Here is an 18,363-nt window from a genome sequence, read left to right as displayed (position 1 = left end):
CTGTAACTCACTTCGCATGTGGTTTTCGGCGCAGTGCAGCATGTCAGCGGCGTGGATGAACTGGTAACCAGTTCCCCGGACTCTCAGCTCCGCCTCCGTGTAGCCAAGCACAATCTTCCCCCTTAAAAAACATTAAAAACACCGGCATAGACACATGAATTAGGAAATTGGAGCTGTCACATGACAATCTTACAAAAGTGACAATCTTGTAACAGTTACGTAATGGTGACGTTATAATTTCATTTCATTTATATAGCGCCAAACCACAACAAAGCTGTGTCAAGGTGGTTCACACAAGTAACATCTAACCTTATCAACCCCCAGAGCAAGAATACAGGTGACAGTGGTAAGAAAAACTCTCAGGAAGAAACCAATTATTGTAAAAAGTTATGCAAATTATTGGTTGAGCTAATCGGATTGACAAATGGAATAGTTTTGACTGTGCTGAATGCTTGGTGTCCAAAGTAAAAAAACAAGGTCAACATCCATTGGAGTCTATGACGTATGACATATGTTACTCTGTAACATGACAGATGGTGCAAACTGCAATGATAAATAAGGTTCTTGCTCCACTTGACAATCTTGGAACATTGGCATTATAATCTTATAACGGTCACATCACAATCTTGTAACTGTGACGTTATAATCTTATAACGGTCACGTCACAATCTCGTAACGGTGGCGTTATAACCTTATAACGGACACGTCACAATCTCGTAACATTGGGGTTATAATCTTATAACGGTCACGTCGCAATCTCGTAACGGTGGCGTTATAACCTTCTAACTGTCATGTCGTAATCTCATAACGTTGGCGTTATAACCTTATGAAGGACACGTCACAATCTCGTAACGTTGGCATTATAATCTTATTATGGACACATCACAATCTCGTAACGTTGGCGTTATAATCTTATTATGGACACGTCACAATCTCGTAACATTGACATTATAATTTTATAATGGCATCTCGTAACGGTGACGTTATAATCTTATAACGGAATCTCGTAACGGTGACGTTATAATCTTATAATGGACACGTCACAATCTTGTAACGTTGGCATTATAATCTTATAACGGAATCTCGTAACGGTGACGTTATAATCTTATAACGGACATGTCACAATCTAGTAACGGTGCTGTTATAACCTTCTAACTGTCATGTCATAATCTCATAACATTGGCGTTATAACCTTATAACTGACACGTCACAATCTCATAGCGTGGGCGTTATAATCTTTTTATGGACACGTCACAATCTCGTAACATTGGGGTTATAATCTTATAACGGTCACGTCACAATCTTGTAATGTTGACATTATGATCTTATAACGGAATCTCGTAACGGTGACGTTATAATCTTATAACGGACACGTCACAATCTTGTAACGTTGGCGTTATAATCTTATAACGGAATCTCATAACGGTGACATTATAATCTTATAACGGACACGTCACAATCTTGTAACGTTGGCGTTATAATCTTATAACGGAATCTCATAACGGTGACATTATAATCTTATAACGGACACGTCACAATCTCGTAACGGTGACATTATAATCTTATAACGGACACGTCATAATCTCGTAACGTTGGTGTAATAATCTTATAACGGTCACGTCACGATCTCGTAAAGGTGACGTTATAATCTTATAACGGTCACATCACAATCTCATAATGGTGATGTTCTAATCTCATAACCATCAGATGGACTCTATGCATGTGCAGCCAATCTGATTCTTTGAGTCAGATGGAATGTACTCATTCAAATTACCCAAAGTTAAACTCCAGATTCCACTGAAAGAAAATTGAAGTTTGAAATAAATAAAGAAAAGCAAATAAACAAACAAATAAATAAACTACAAAGCCCCCCAAAAAACCAAAAGGCACAGCAGTTCCTTGTTATAGTGCAGCAGATACCTCAAATAATCTTTCACTTGGTGATACAAGCACTAAATTTGGAACAGAGGTGCTTCAGGACCTAGTCTCTTAGAAAAGGTCGCTATCCAGGTAAAAAAACAAAATGGCCACAATTTTCCAAGATGGCCGCCAATCGAACTGGTTTTTAAGCTTGTTTTAACTATATTTTAATTGAATAACCATATGTGGAAGATGTAGCAATGGAAATATATGATTTGGAGCCTAGAAAATCCAATTATGCAGTCAAAAAAACAAAAAATATTGAAAAATCAGGTAAGTTTATGTAAATTATGTAAATGAACACTCGTTCAATGATGTTTGCAATCTGCTAAATTTCCAAAAACATAACACCAATGATTACATGTTTGTTGCTTTGGTATGAAACAAAGTCTCTGTTGATGTACAGTTTGCATAAGCTCTTTTCAGTCATCACATTTGCAGGAACATAACTGTACACTTGAGGCTGAAGCGATAGCATTTGCATCTTCCTCGGCAGTCAGTCTTGCATCCACATTTTGTCAATTGCAGGCAACTCTCTGCAATTGCAGGAAGCTTTGACCACAGAACTTTCCAGATCTCACCATCTTTTATCCAACCCCAGTTGGCAGGGCTTTCAATTTGCATTTCACACACAGTAGCCTGGCCCCATATACAGGCAGCTTGGAACACAGACCATTTTACATGCTCGAAGAGGGATGCACTTGTTGGTGGAATGGTATCATATGGTCTCTGTTTCCGAGCAAATAAGTCCAGTCTTGCCTCATCAACCTTGTTTGCAGTGCTGTTCTTGTCATACATAATCCAATCCAATCCACTTTATTTATATAGCACATTTAAACAACAGAACAGTTTCCAAGGTGCTGCACATAAAAATGATTAAACAACTATACAAAACAATAAACCCACTCAGATACTAATAAATAAATAAACATAAAAACAATAAAACAATAAATAAATAAAACACTGGGCCAAAGACAACAGAGGACCATACAACTCATGCAGAGCTAAAAGCCAGAGAATAAAAGTGGGTCTTCAGACGAGACTTAAAACACTCCACTGTGGGGGCTGTTCGAACGTGGAGAGGCAGAGCGTTCCAGAGTCTGGGCCCGGGCACAGAGAAGGCCCTGTTCCCCCTGGTCTTGAGTCTCGTCCTAGGCACCACAAGTTGGAGCTGGCCCTCAGACCTCAGAGCACGTGCTGGGGAGTAAATTTGGAGGAGGTCTACAATATATTGTGGGGCCAGTCCATTTAAAGCTTTAAAAACAAATAATAAAATTTTAAAATCAATTCTAAAATTAACAGGGAGCCAGTGCAAAGACGCAAGAATGGGTGTAATATGTTCATGTTTTTTGCTCCCAGTTAAGAGGCGTGCAGCAGCGTTCTGGACTAACTCCAATCTGTGAAGTGTATTATGATTAATTCCAAAAAAAAGTGAATTGCAGTAGTCCAGGCGTGAAGAAATAAAAGCATGCATGACGCGCTCCATGTTGTATGGCTGGGGGGGGGCCTGGCTGTCTTTTTGTTTCTGTCTTTTGTCCTGTCTTTTGTTTTTCCTTCCAGGTGGCTTGCATTTGGGACTGAGTGGCTGTGTAGCTGAGTTTATCAGGACCTCACCCTGATCACCTGAGGCTGATCACCTGTGGCTCGTCAGGACTCACAGCTGTGGTGCATCTACATGGATTGGAACATGGTGGCATTTAAGACTGGAGTACACAGTGTGTATTTGCCAGAGACTCGACCTTGTGACCAGACGGGTGAGATCGTCGTCTCAAGAGCCATCTCATCATCAGTGGATGCAGAGAACGTCCAGGTTTGATGCACGGTCTGTGAAAGGAGGGGGTGAGGTCTCACGCTCGTCAGCACACTTCCTGAGGTACGTTAGATTTTGTGACTAACATTTATACAGTCAGTAAATGTGGTGTCCCTCACACCTTATTATATTGAGCTGTATGTTGGTCGTTTAAATCAGCTTCCACTGCAGTGGAGTTTTGTGAACAGGGTGTTCTATGCCTGCAGGGTGGGAAGCTGATTTGCAATTAAGCCAGGAAGTGTTTGCTGTTTGTACACCTTTGAGTGGTCTCGCTGTGTGTTGAGTGTGGACTCACATAATGATTTCTTCTTTCACAGACTCGGTTTGTCGCGGCCACCTGGGGGGTGTCGGCGGGGTCCTTGGGTCTGAACTGGTTCTGGCTCCGGACCGTTTTGTGCTGCTGGGAGCACACCGCAAATCCGCCACGCCAGACCGCGCACTTATTTGTTTGTATTTTTTCACATCACTGTTATGTTTATTAAACTCTGTTATCCTTTGTACCGTGCTCTGCTTATTTTATACTGGGTCCTTCAAACGCTGGTCGGTTCTCCGGGCTGCGTCCGACACATAACACTCCAAGTCAGAAAAGGATAAAATTAATTAATTTTGGTTAAAAGACGAAGCTGATAAAAGCTGGATTTAACAACCGCCTTAACCTGCCTATCCAGTTTAAGATCAGAGTCCATAATGACGCCAAGGTTGGTGGCTGTGGGCTTCATGTGTTGACTGAGAGGGCCCAGGTCTAATCGAGCTGTGGAACCAACACTGGGCCCAAACACAATCACCTCGGTTTTGTTCTCATTTAAGCTAAGAAAATTTTGAACCTAACCCTTGACGTCTTCCAGGCACACAAGCAAGGGTGTCAGGGGGCTGCTAGAGTTCTTCTTAATAGGCAAGTAAATTTGAGTATCATCTGCACAAAGATGATAAGATATGCCATGTTTTCTAAACACCTGACCTAACGGGAGAAGGTATAGGGTGAAGAGAATAGGCCCAAGAATAGAACCCTGGGGGACTCCACAGTTCAAAGGAACAGAAGACGAGGTGGACTCCCCCAGCCTGACAGTAAATGAACGGCCTGTAAAGTAAGAGTGGAACCAGTCCAAGGCTGTCCCCCTGACACCCACACAGTTCTCAAGAAGAGATAAAAGAGTTGCATGGTCAAGTGTGTCGAAGGCAGCAGTCAAGTCTAAAAGCACCAAAACGGCAGAATCACCAGAATCAGTGATTAAAAACAGGTCATTAAAAACCTTTAAAAGTGCAGACTCAGTGCCGTGAAATAATTTATAACCTGAGTGAAAACTGTCTAAAATGTTGTTTGTTTCTAAAAACTCTTGTAGTTGTACAAGAACAGCTTTTTCCAAAATCTTTGAAATAAAAAGAAGCTTAGATATGGGCCTATAATTAGAGATAACAGAGTTATGAAGACTCACTTTCTTTAAAAGAGGCTCAACTACAGCCTGCTTACAAAACGCAGGAACTTTTCCTGACATAAGGCTGCTGTTGACCAAAACAACAACATCAGGGCCGATAGTTCCTCAGACCTCTTTAAAGAGTCGTGGGGGGATACAATCTGAGGGACAAAATGAAGGTTTGAGATTTTTAACAATATTTGATAAATCTGAAAATAACACAGGTTCAAACCGGTCTAACACAGCAGAACAGGCGTGAGCCATGATTGAACTGGCCGAAGTGACAGTCATCCCAGCCCTAATACTGGCGACCTTATCACAAAAGAAATTTAAAAAGTGATTACAAACAACTTGAGTTGCTTCCAAAGTGGTGGATTGGCCAGGGTTTAACAAAGATCCAATAGTTTTAAAAAGAACACGAGGTTTGTCCCAGTTATCAGAAATTAGATTGGAAAAGTATTTTGCCTTTTCAGACCTGACCATATTTTGGAATTTTCTCCAACTTTTTTTAAAGAATTTGATAGGAGACGGTCAGTCCATCTTTCTTCCATTTGCGCTCGGCCCTCCTACACTCACGTCTGGCCTGTCGCACAGTTTCATTCAACCAGGGCTCCTGCCTGGGTTTAGGGCGCATAGCTTTGAGTGGAGCAATAGTGTTCATAATGGTATTGCATGCCAAAAGAAAAGTAGATGCATTTTGTTCTGTGTTTTGGCATGTGACAGCTACATTGTTTTTTGAGGCAACAAAAAGGGAGGAGAAATGATCTCCCGCTCCTGGCCTCAGCTGCCGCCGATAGCATGCAGAAACACTGGGTTTATTACTGCTGTCCAAAATAAAATTAAATAACACCGGACGGTGATCAGAGAACACTGCATCCAAAAGCTGAACATTACTGACATCAAAACCATTAGTTAAAAGCAAGTCCAACCTATGAGCAAATATGTGCGTTGCTTCAGTAACATGTTGCATAAAATTAAATGTATCAATCAATTCTAAAAACTCAGTAGCCAAAGGCTTGGACGGACAGCAAACATGAACATTAAAATCACCCAGAAGTAAGATTCGATCATACTGTGGAATAACAGCTGCAAGCAAGTCAGAGAAATCCTTTAAAAAATCTTTGTTGTGCTTAGGTGGGCGATAGATAAGTGCGCACAACACAGGATTGTGGTGTCCCAGTTCAAAGCAGCATAATTCAAATGACGAAAAACATCCAGGCACAATACTTTTATATGCCAAACTGTCTCTGAAAATAGTAGCAATGCCACCACCCCGACCACTGCTTCTTGGAACATTAATGAATGAGCAGTTCGAAGGAACCAGGTCAACAAAAGCTGAGGACTCACCCGCAGAGATCCAAGCCTCAGTCACAAACAATACATCCAAAAAGTGTGCGGAGAAAAAATCCTGCAAAATGAAAGTCTTGTTCATCACGGAATGCGCATTAACTAGCGCACAGTTGATAATCTGGGTATTAGCCTCTGAAGCTACCTGGCTAAGGCCTCGGAGGTTGGTGTGGTTTATGCCTGGAGAGACTTCAGCTCGACGTGGCTTGGTGGTACGTACCATCCAGGGCTCCACATCAAGCGGAGGAACCACAGGAACCAGCCAGGCACCAGAAAAGTTCAAGGCACGGCGCGACATGAAACGACGAAAACAGTCCATATATTCAATGGGGATATTGTACAAATCTGCAGAATGTGTCAGCCAAAGCTTCAGCTTGACAAGAGTACCCCCTTTCGTTTGACAGGTAAGATGCCGGTGCGCGACAGGTACGCAGGAACATTAGCCAGCAGAGGGGAAAAATAAGTTCCACTAATACAATATGCCTCCACCGAATCCACCGCAGATTTTATTTTCAAAAGCTCATAGCGGTTATAGCTCAGCAGAGAGTCAATGGACCTTGTCATCAAACACAGTATGATTAAAAAACATACAACTATCGCCAGTACAAGACGGCGTGCCAAGCATGCCGGCGCCATCTTGAAGAGCAAAAAGATTATCATCATTGATGAATGATCAATGATCAATGATTATCATCATTATTATAATGATGACAAACTTCTCAAGAATGTTCAAGTCAACATCTTCTATGACTGCTGGATATTTACTGAACTTACTGAAGACATGGGTCACTTCAGGACAAAAGTCCCATGCTTGCCATGCTGTTTTCTTGCCTTTGCCACGGAAAGATGATACAACATCACAGCCAGTGAAGGCATGGAAGAACAGCATACCATTGGACTTCTCTGGGCCAAGATTCAACACAATGTCATGGATTGGCAACCACCTGATGGAATGACCATGGCCAAACTCAATCCACAGCATTTCCAATCCTGCATCCTGGAGAGTTGCAAAATTGCTGACTGCAACAACAAGAATATCTGTATCACTTGCCTTAACTAACACAGATTTTGCCTTTTGCTTGGCTGCATCAAGAGCATGTGTGAAGATTCTGGTGTCAGCTTCTTCATGGTTGCATGGGCTCAAGCTCTCCAGACTGATGGGTTTGTTGGACAGAGCCTCTTTGCCTTTGGTCACAATTACAACATTTTCAGCACACAGGGATACTATCTTGTCAGCCAGGAATTCAAAAAGCTCAGTCTTGTTGTCATTGTCTTGCAGAAAACGTTTCCAGTTAGGTGGAAGCTTGGTTTTGTCAGTCACTCTACGTCGATCTCCTTTACCTCTTCTTGACCTTGTCTCAGCCTTTAAGCTTGAAATCCAGTAAACATCAAAAACTATGTCTGTCCTCTCATATTTTGATGAGTATGTTTGAATTTTGGGCTATCCTTTTACCACCCAACAGTATGAAATATCAAAGCACATTGAGGTATGGGATACAACAAGGTTCAGGCATCTTGTGCCCTACACCTAGCCCGATTGTTCATCCAGTGCCGTTTAAGTCCTATGCATCTGTACACCATCCGGGTAACTGATGCCCCATTACCCTTGGCTCGGCTCTCCCGCGCTGGCACATCCTGTCGATTCAGGTGCAGCTATCTAACTATTATTCTACAACTAACCAAATTTCTAGTTAAGCTATATACAGGGGCTTATTAGATAGCATTTGGGACACTGAAATACTGAAAACTGTAGTGAGTATACTACTACAATAGTAAACTACAACTACAGCTACTGTACTACAAGCTGACACTGAACCCCATGCTGAGTCTCACAGCAATAATGCCACCAGTGTGCCCTGGTTGTGCTATGGCATCACTCTGATTCATAATATTGAAAACAAGAGCTAGTTAACATTGTATTACAACAACGATGGCAAGGTTTTGTATGTAATATGTAATAACGTGATCGGACTGCTGGATGTGTCATAAATATGCATCTTCAGTCATGAAATGGCTGCCATTTAAAAAAATGGTGGCCATTTTGGAATGACATTGATACTATTAAGTTCTCCTGGTCAGAATACAAACATTTTGATATTTGCATTACTCAGATGTTTTGATTCCTTGACATTCTGAGCTGAAAACACCCTTTTTCACCTTTAACTTGGCAGCCATCTTGAAAAATGTCGGCCATTTTGTCTATCACCTGGATAGCGACCTTTTCTAAGAGAGTAGGTCCTGAAGTACTTATGTACCAAATTTGGTGCTTGTATCACCAAGTGAAAGATTCTTATGTTATATTGACTTGCAAAATGAAATTGTCTTGGAGTGCATACTTTGCGTCGCAGGCCATGGGTGTGAAGTCCAGTTTGTGTTTGGTCCTGAAGATCATGTTCCTCGTCCTGATCTCCAGAATGGCTGGAGGCTGGAGCGGCGTGGCGATGGCAAACAGGGCAAGCTGAGGTGAGCTGCAGCCTTCACGCTGGAGGTTCTGACCATGGAGGAACTTAAGCCGACCCTGAAGGTTCAAGGCCTGAGAGGACAGGACAACAAATCAATCAAAGTCAAATCAGGGTGAAGACGAACGAACGCCGCCTCTTTGCACATTGCCTGATTTAACCTGCTTCAGGACAAACTGCAGACAGACGGCCGTCTCTCCTGAAATTCCACTAATCACATGACTTGTTTCAGTGACAGCCCATCTGATTTCTTGAGCTGCATGTGACTGAAAATCTCGCTCACGCTGCTGCGGTCTGATGACCTCAGCGCCAGACGCTTTACCAAAAACAAAATGCAGGACAAATTACAGGACTTGAATTGGAGACATCAACAGAAACCCGACTTACAGCTGACACAAACAGCTCCAGTCAATCCCAAACCTGCCAGAGTGCCCTCGAGCAAGACACCAAATCCATACACTCTGTAAAAACTGCCCCCCCCCCCGCAGAAAATGTGACGCACCAACTGTTTCATTTATCACGCTCAACACTGATAAGCACAATAAGGTAAATAAAAATAGATTAATCATCTTTATATTTATTTGTTACTGATGATGTAAAATCAGGTGTATTTTAGCATGAATATATTTACATTTATTAAATATATTTATATTTAATACAAACATTTACATTTAACAATTATATTTATTATTTATATTTAATCTCTATATTTAATTTTTATTTCAATAAATAACAGAAAATTGTGTTAAATAATTATTTTAATGCCTATTGACAAAAAAAAAAAAGGTTTGGAATTTCATGAAACAGGTTTCAAACTGGTTTAAATCATAGATTTGATTGAGCTGATTTGCCTTGCTCATGGGATGTGCTGCCTGCTCCGGGTTATCCAGCCAGTGGCGGGATTTGAACCAGCGTGCCGCTGTCAGTCTTCATCTAACTGTCTTAGTAGAAGCAGCAGTGGTCAGTCTGGAGTTACCAAATTCCAGTCTGGGTGACACAGGGATTAAGTCCCTTTTCCCCACGACCCTGAGGTCGTTTTAAGGCGGATTACAGCTTTTGATCCAGGAGGTCCTCCGAGGTGGCACGCCATGCTACCCGAGAACCACCAACACCCTCTGAATGTACTGATCCATCCTTGATACTGGTAGTTTGGGGACGCAGAGACTTCCCGCGGGATCCGTTCTGGCTAACGTTAACATGACGACAGTTATTACTAGCTTCAAAACTTCATAAAGGTACAACTGCAGTCAATATATTGGTTGAACAATTTGGCAAATTTATTGTTATTGATGAAATTAAACATTTGATGAATATTTACCCACAAACAAGCTTCATTGCGAGACCATGACACGCTAGCTAGCCGACTCACAGCCGGGTTCTGCTAGTTGGCTAGCTTGCTTACTACCTCGATTGCCATATTTATTCTTCAACAAAAGCGGAGAACCCCAAAGTCCTGAGCTGGTGCGCCAGCTTTTCATCTACTAGCCTACAAGCTAGCCAAATGAAGTAATTCGTCATAAATTCCTGCTCTATTCAAGCATAAACGATTTAACTTGTTCCAAAACGACAACTGCCATTTAACCAACTTGTCACTGATTCTTCACACCAGCTAGCCCAGATTACTCAACAGCTGATTAAAATATCCAGCAAATTAATGTGATAACACAAACAAAATGAACTTTGTCGCCCCCTAAGGTGCAGGCTGACCAAACTCACCAGGAAACCTGACGAGTTGTCCAACAAGCAGCGGAATCGGCAGATGAAGCTTCTCTCCAACAGGGGAGAATTTTCAGGTGGGAGATGTTCGGGGTCGTAGGTCACCAGGCAGGAGGTCGTTGGTTGCGACTCGCCGTCTGAGGATGAAAGCTGTTTTTACAAACTCAAAGACCTGAGTGTTTACAGATGCGGCCTCAGTGTGGCGACGCCGAGCTAATTCAAAGTGACAAGTGTTTGTGCACTAAAACGCTGAGTGTCTCAAGAGGCTGGAGTTAAAGGTCACCTCCACCCGTCTGACCTGAGAACAGCTTCAGACGCAACACAACCAAAAGTCTGCAGGCGTCCAGAAGAAAACGGCTTTTAAAGCACCAACGTTCGAGAAACACATCTGAATAACAAACAGGAAAGTCAGCCGCTGAGCAGGGAAAAGCAGAAAATCCACTTTTTATTCTTTTACGAGCATCATGATGATTAAAATAAAAAAGGCAAAATTATAACAATCACAAAGAAATACTTAATTTCCTAATAAATTATCATTTTCACAGCAAATCTGATTAATTCCTGCCTAATTCTGTGCAGAAAGTGGAGTTATTTAAATTCAGTCACTTCAGTAGTTTATGGTCTTTTTTCCTTGTTGAATTCGATGATGATCAGGACTAAAAAGTTTGAAACAACTAAAAACAAAGATACTGCAAAGACAAATCAATAAACTTCAGCAGCTATCGGGCAAGAACAATTTTAATTTAATTTAATTAGCTTATAATGCGCCAAATCACAGCAAAAGGCGCCTTAAATAAAACAAGTCAACATAAAATTGAATAAATAATTAAAAATGAAAAAAAAATTAAAATACATAAATAAAAACATAAGTAAAAGAATAAAACAAAGAACAAAACATCATCCTGGTAACAGTAAAGCTAATTAGCATAGCCCATGTTTGCTGCGGCCAAGAAGCAAGCTAATTAGCCTTAGCTAGCTCTCGCGAATAACAACAATAGCACAACTTTATTTATATGACACTTTACCATGAATTAATTTTGGTTTTGATTTGTTTGACAATGAACGATTATTTAGAAAAACTAAATTTGGAATACAGACCAGTTTGAGGCTGAAGCTGAAGCTGAAGCTAAAGCTGTGTGTGGAATGAATGAGTCTGACAGACCTGGCTGGGGTTCTGTGGTGGGTCCCGGGCTGTCAGACAGGTTCAGGGCCCAGTGCAGGTTCCTCCTGAACTCCTGCTGGTCCTCGGTGTGGATCAGCTCAAACACACTCTGGTGCATCACGTCCGTCTGCAAGGAAAATATTCACACCAGGGAAATCTGAATGCTGATTTGGAGATCTTAGGGAACATTTTATCCGATTCATGAAGACAAGATTGACGACTTTTATACCAGACAGGTCGCGACCTCTGATCTGGAACACATGACCATTTTAGATTTTTGAGGGCGGTGACCAAAATTACTCTGCATGTCACACCGACAACCAATTACACCAGAGAAACGTGATGCGCACTGAATCTCAAACACACACACACACACACACACACACACACACACACACACACACACACACACACACACACAGAAAAACCTCATGAACACCTGTTAATACTGAATCAGTCCATAAAACCTAACAAGCGATGACTAACATTAACCACATAACCTGGTTAATAATGCCGTCTGCTGCATTGTTTGTGTTGTCACAGATGACATCGTGAATTCAGCCTAACAAATCTCGCCCCATATCAGATAAAGGCCTGTGATTGGCTCAGTCGGGTGGAAATCAGTTTCAGAGGAGCTAAACATATCAGCAAAGGAAGTATGAGGTCTCACACTCTGGTTCCCAGACTGCTTGATGACATCATGAGACAGAAAAGACAAAGAAGGAAATAAAAAGAAAGAAAAAAAAAATACTGGTGAACTTTACTCTGAATCTTCAAAGAATTTTGCCAGAATCCAAAAATTACTTTTTCAGACATAACGCCCCCAAACAAAGAGAAAGCAATAATAACACAATCTCTCTCCTCCTCTATCACACACAACCTCCGTCCTCCTCCATCACACACAACCTCTCTCCTCCTGTCACACACAACCTCTCTCCTCCTCTGTCACACACAACCTCGCTCCTCCTCTGTCACACACAACCTCGCTCCTCCTCTATCACACACAACCTCTGTCCTTCTCCATCAAATCAAAATCAAATCAATTTTATTTATATAGCACCAAATCACAACAAGAGTTGTCCCAAAGCGCTTTATATTGTAAGGCAAAAGCCATACAATAATTACAGAAAAACCCCAACGGTCAAAACGACCCCTATGAGCAAGCACTTGGTGACAGTGGGAAGGAAAAACTCCCTTTTAACAGGAAGAAACCTTCAGCAGAACCAGGCTCAGGGAGGGGCAGTCTTCTGCTGGGACTGGTTGGGGCTGAGGGAGAGAACCAGGAAAAAGACATGCTGTGGAAGAGAGCAGAGATCAATCACTAAATGCAGAGTGGTGCATACAGAGCAAAAAGAGAAAGAAACACAGTCTGAGAGCGAAGCGCTCTATTGGGGTGATATGGTACTAAGAGGTCCCTAAGATAAGATGGGACCTGATTATTCAAAACCTTATAAGTAAGAAGAAGAATTTTAAATTCTATTCTAGAATTAACAGGAAGTCAATATGGGTGAGATATGCTCTCTCCTTCTAGTCCCCATCAGTACTCTAGCTGCAGCATTTTGAATTAACTGAAGGCTTTTCAGGGAACTTTTAGGACAACCTGATAATAATTAATTACAATAGTCCAGCCTAGAGGAAATAAATGCATAAATTAGTTTTTCAGCATCACTCTGAGACAAGACCTTTCTAATTTTAGAGATATTGCGCAAATGTAAAAAAGCAGTCCTACATATTTGCTTAATATGCGCTTTGAATGACATATCCTGATCAAAAATGACTCCACGATTTCTCACAGTATTACTAGAGGTCAGGGTAATGCCATCCAGAGTAAGGATCTGGTTAGACACCATGTTTCTAAGATTTGTGGGGCCAAGTACAATAACTTTAGTTTTATCTGAGTTTAAAAGCAGGAAATTAGAGGTCATCCATGTCTTTATGTCTGTAAGACAATCCTGCAGTTTAGCTAATTGGTGTGTGTCCTCTGGCTTCATGGATAGATAAACCTGGGTATCATCTGCGTAACAATGAAAATTTAAGCAATGCTTTCTAATAATACTGCCTAAGGGAAGCATGTATAAAGTGAATAAAATTGGTCCTAGCACAGAACCTTGTGGAACTCCATAATTAACCTTAGTCTGTGAAGAAGATTCCCCATTTACATGAACAAATTGTAATCTATTAGATAAATATGATTCAGACCACCGCAGCGCAGTGCCTTTAATACCTATGGTTGTGTGTGATCACACATAACCTCCATCCTCCTCCGTCACACACAACCTCTCTCCTCCTGTATCACACACAACCTCTCTCCTCCTGTATCACACACAACCTCTCTCTCTCCTCTTCTGTCACACACAACCTCGCTCCTCTTGTCACACACAACCTCGCTTCTCCTCTATCACACACAACCTCCGTCCTTCTCCATCATACACAACCTCTCCTCCTCTATCACACACAACCTCCATCCTCCTCCGTCACACACAACCTCTCTCCTTCTCTGTCACACACAACCTCCATCCTTCTCCATCACACACAACCTCTCTCCTCCTCTATCACACACAACCTCCGTCCTTCTCCATCACACACCTCTCTCCTCCTCCATCACATACAACCTCTCTTCTCCTCTATCACACACAACCTCTCTCCTCCTCTGTCACACACAACCTCTCTCCTTCTCTGTCACACAACCTCTCTCCTCCTCTATCACACATAACCTCCATCCTTCTCCATCACATACAACCTCTCTCCTCCTGTATCACACACAACCTCTCTCCTCCTCTGTCACACACCTCTCTCCTCCTGTATCACACACAACCTCTCTCCTCCTCTGTCACACACAACCTCTCTACTCCTCTATCACACACAACCTCGCTCCTCTTCTGTCACACACAACCTCCGTCCTTCTCCATCATAGACAACCTCTCTCCTCCTCCGTCACACACAACCTCCATCCTCCTCTGTCACACACAACCTCTCTCCTTCTCTGTCACAAACAGCCTCTCTCCTTCTCTGTCACACACAACCTCCATCCTTCTCCATCACACACAACCTCTCTCCTTCTCCATCACACACAACCTCTCTCCTCCTCCATCACATACAACCTCTCTTCTCCGCTATCACACACAACCTCTCTCCTCCTGTGTCACACACAACCTCTCTCCTCCTGTCACACACAACCTCTCTCCTCCTCTATCACACACAACCTCGCTCCTCCTCTGTCACACACAACCTCTCTCCTCCTCTATCATACCCAACCTCCAACCTTCTCCATCACACACAACCTCTCTCCTCCTCTATCAGACACAACCTCTGTCCTTCTCCATCACACACAACCTCCATCCTTCTCCATCACACACAACCTCTCTCCTCCTCTACCACACACAACCTCCATCCTTCTCCATCACACACAACCTCTCTCCTCCTCTATCACACACACACACCTCTCTCCTCTGTCACACACAACCTCTCTCGTCATCTATGACACACAACCTCTCTCCTCCTCTATCACACACATCTCTCCTCCTCTGTCACACACAACCTCGCTCCTCCTCTATCACACACAACCTCTGTCCTTCTCCATCAAATCAAAATCAAATCAAATCAATTTTTGTTTATATAGCGGAAAATCACAACAACAGTTGCCCCAAGGCGCTTTACGAAAAAAAAACCTCTCTCCTCCTCCTGTCACCTGATGGAAGCCGAGGTAATCCTGTATGGTCTGTGAGCAGAAGAAGACGATGCCGTCAGCTGTCACCACCAGAACGAAGCCGTCCAGAGCCTGCAGAAGAAACAAAGATAACATCAGCAGCATCTTCACCGGCCGTCATGTTTGTGGAATCATCTCATCACACGGTGCCTGAACCAAATACATGAATTTCATATTTTTTATAACAAGGCTTCCAGTGAGAAGAAAAACTGTGAAACAGGGAAGAAAGATGAACGGCTGAAGAGACTGAAAAAAGAAGAGGAAGAAGAAGAGAAGTACAACATCAGCCCTGGGCGATGAGAGACCAGGTGAGAGGAGAGGGAGGAGAAGGAGGTGACTAATGGATGACTAACACCTCCACCATCCTGCTGGTTTTTTATTCCCTCAGGGCTCAGTGAGGAGGTGGTGGCATCCTTCAGCTCCTATAAACCCCTGGTTCCCCACCCTGGTCCCCAGGTACCCCTGAACCTGCATATTTAATTCAGGTGTGCTCAACCAATCAAGAACTATCAGATACTTGAATCAGCCAATGAGATTTTGGTAAATCACTCACGAGAAGCCAGTTCACAAAAACTGAGTGACAAAGTGAGGGAAGCCACAAAGACACCAGACGACTCTGAAGGAGTCACAGGCTTCTGAGGAACTGCGCCTGCTGCATCAGCGGTTCCGCAGGTTCATGACAGAGTGGAGAAAGACTTCAAAACAGGACGTGGACAAACGTTAGTTGACTATCAGCTACATGCTAACTAGCTGGCTGAAATGGAGTTGTGTATCATCATATTTTTTCTAACTTATTGTGTCTAAACTGTTATGAGAACGTTTATCATCACTTGTGAGAGAAGAACAGAAACAATTCAGTTCCTGTCATTTTGACGTATTCCGTTAGTGATGCAGCTCGCTAGAAAGCATAACACAATAGCTAAGCAACCAGCTAGTTTGGTTAGTTAGCCTGTAGCTAGCTCAACAAGACGTTCTGAGGTTCACACTGCTTTCTGCTTCAATCGAGGAATTCCCGCCCATTTATCAGACTGTGCGGCTAAATTTCACTTTGCTAATTTCTGGTGTGGGTGTGGCTTTACAGAGTGATGTAGACCATTCTCCCTACTGCGCACAGGGAATAATGACCCAGAATGCAATGCGCCATCAACATAATGTTTTTTGTTTTTTTTTTTGCAGATCATCGCACACACTGGTTTGTCCGAGTTTGGAGAAGTATGACCACGACGAGTCGGAGAGAACGTGACGGGGACACGGGAGGTCAAAACCTGATTGTGATAGCAACATAACCGGATTACTGACTGTGGACAAATGAAAGAATCAAGAAAACATGACAACGGCGACGGGATGTTTACTGACCGTCATATGGAACTTGTAGAATTCTGAAATATCAACGGGAGGTAACGACTTCGTTTACGTACAAACACTGGAGCAGAGACAGAAAACAACCACATCCTGAGGATTAAAGGAAGAACTAAAACTATCATTTATAAATGAGCAGCGCACACACACACACACACACACACACTCTACATGTTCTGTGTATAAATATTTGCTCCGCCTGCAGAAAATGGCTCATGTTTTCTCGATCTCGATGCCTCCTGGGAGCGAGCGGAAATGTTTGTTGCTCCGCATTTCTTTCCTGGAAGTGAAGGACAGCAGAAGACGTCTTCATCATCTCATCAATCACAGACAATAACCCCGCCCACACAGGGAGGCGGGGTCACGCTTCACAGCATGAAGGTGTGCAGGATTCATCTAATGTTTGTTTGTTTGCTTTTTTTTTTTGTTTTTTCCACCTCAAATGGAAAAACACTCTCGGTGCTTTTACACAGGTCGCCCTCCCCCTTCCCCTCAATAATTCATGTGTTCATCGGCCCTGTATAATTCATGGCTCGCTGAAGGCAGGACCACAGCCTGCCAGAGGCAGAACCATAAGTCTCGACCTGCCTCCAAACACAATCACAGGAGCGAAAGAGCACAGCTTTTACGTAACACAGACACACAAACACGTTAACCACGTGCACATGATGTCACACATAGCGTGTGCTCAGTTCATGTGCCAGCTGAAAACCTGTAACTGCTTAGGCGCAAAAAAAAAAAAAGACTTCTCATTTTATACATTCTTTTTAATAAATGCTGACTCAGGACTTTTCATTTTATACATTCTTTTTAATAAATGCTGACTCAGGACTTCTCATTTTATACATTTTTTTTAAATAAACTCCGACTCAGGACTTCTCATTTTATACATTTTAAATAAACGCTGACTTTCATGTTGTACATTTTTATCAATAAATGTTGACTCAGGACTTCTCATTTTATATATTTTAAATAAACGCTGACTCTCATGTTGTACATTTTCATTTTCAATAAATGTTGACTCAGGACTTCTCATTTTATACATTTTAAATAAACGCTGACTCTCATGTTGTACATTTTCATTTTCAATAAATGCTGACTCAGGACTTCTCATTTTATACATTCTTTTTAATAAATGCTGACTCAGGACTTCTCATTTTATACATTCTTTTTAATAAATGTTGACTCAGGACTTCTCATTTTATACATTTTAAATAAACGCTGACTTTCATGTTGTACATTTTTATCAATAAATGTTGACTCAGGACTTCTCATTTTATACATTTTAAATAAACGCTGACTCTCATGTTGTACATTTTCATTTTCAATAAATGCTGACTCAGGACTTCTCATTTTATACATTTTAAATAAACGCTGACTCTCATGTTGTACATTTTCATTTTCAATAAATGCTGACTCAGGACTTCTCATTTTATACATTCTTTTTAATAAATGCTGACTCAGGACTTCTC

The 18,363-nt window shown here is 42.0% G+C and overlaps 1 protein-coding gene across 1 annotated transcript in view; it reads right to left on the bottom strand.

The window, feature by feature from the left end:
* ahr1b (aryl hydrocarbon receptor 1b) overlaps positions 1-18,363 on the bottom strand; it is a 40,415-nt gene that overhangs the window by 10,888 nt on the left and 11,164 nt on the right. Inside the window, exons 4-8 of the mRNA XM_034179138.1 lie at positions 15,515-15,604; positions 11,827-11,953; positions 10,665-10,801; positions 8,826-9,022; positions 12-121 (exon numbers count right to left, since the gene is read on the bottom strand). Coding sequence (XP_034035029.1) covers positions 12-121; positions 8,826-9,022; positions 10,665-10,801; positions 11,827-11,953; positions 15,515-15,604 — 661 coding nt within the window. The remainder of the gene's footprint in view (positions 1-11; positions 122-8,825; positions 9,023-10,664; positions 10,802-11,826; positions 11,954-15,514; positions 15,605-18,363) is intronic.

The sequence above is a fragment of the Thalassophryne amazonica genome, chromosome 1 (genome assembly GCF_902500255.1).
Source record: "Thalassophryne amazonica chromosome 1, fThaAma1.1, whole genome shotgun sequence".
Lineage (NCBI taxonomy): Eukaryota > Metazoa > Chordata > Actinopteri > Batrachoidiformes > Batrachoididae > Thalassophryne > Thalassophryne amazonica.
The sequence above is the reverse complement of the archived record's forward strand: the minus strand, read 5'-3'. Positions and strand labels throughout refer to the sequence as shown.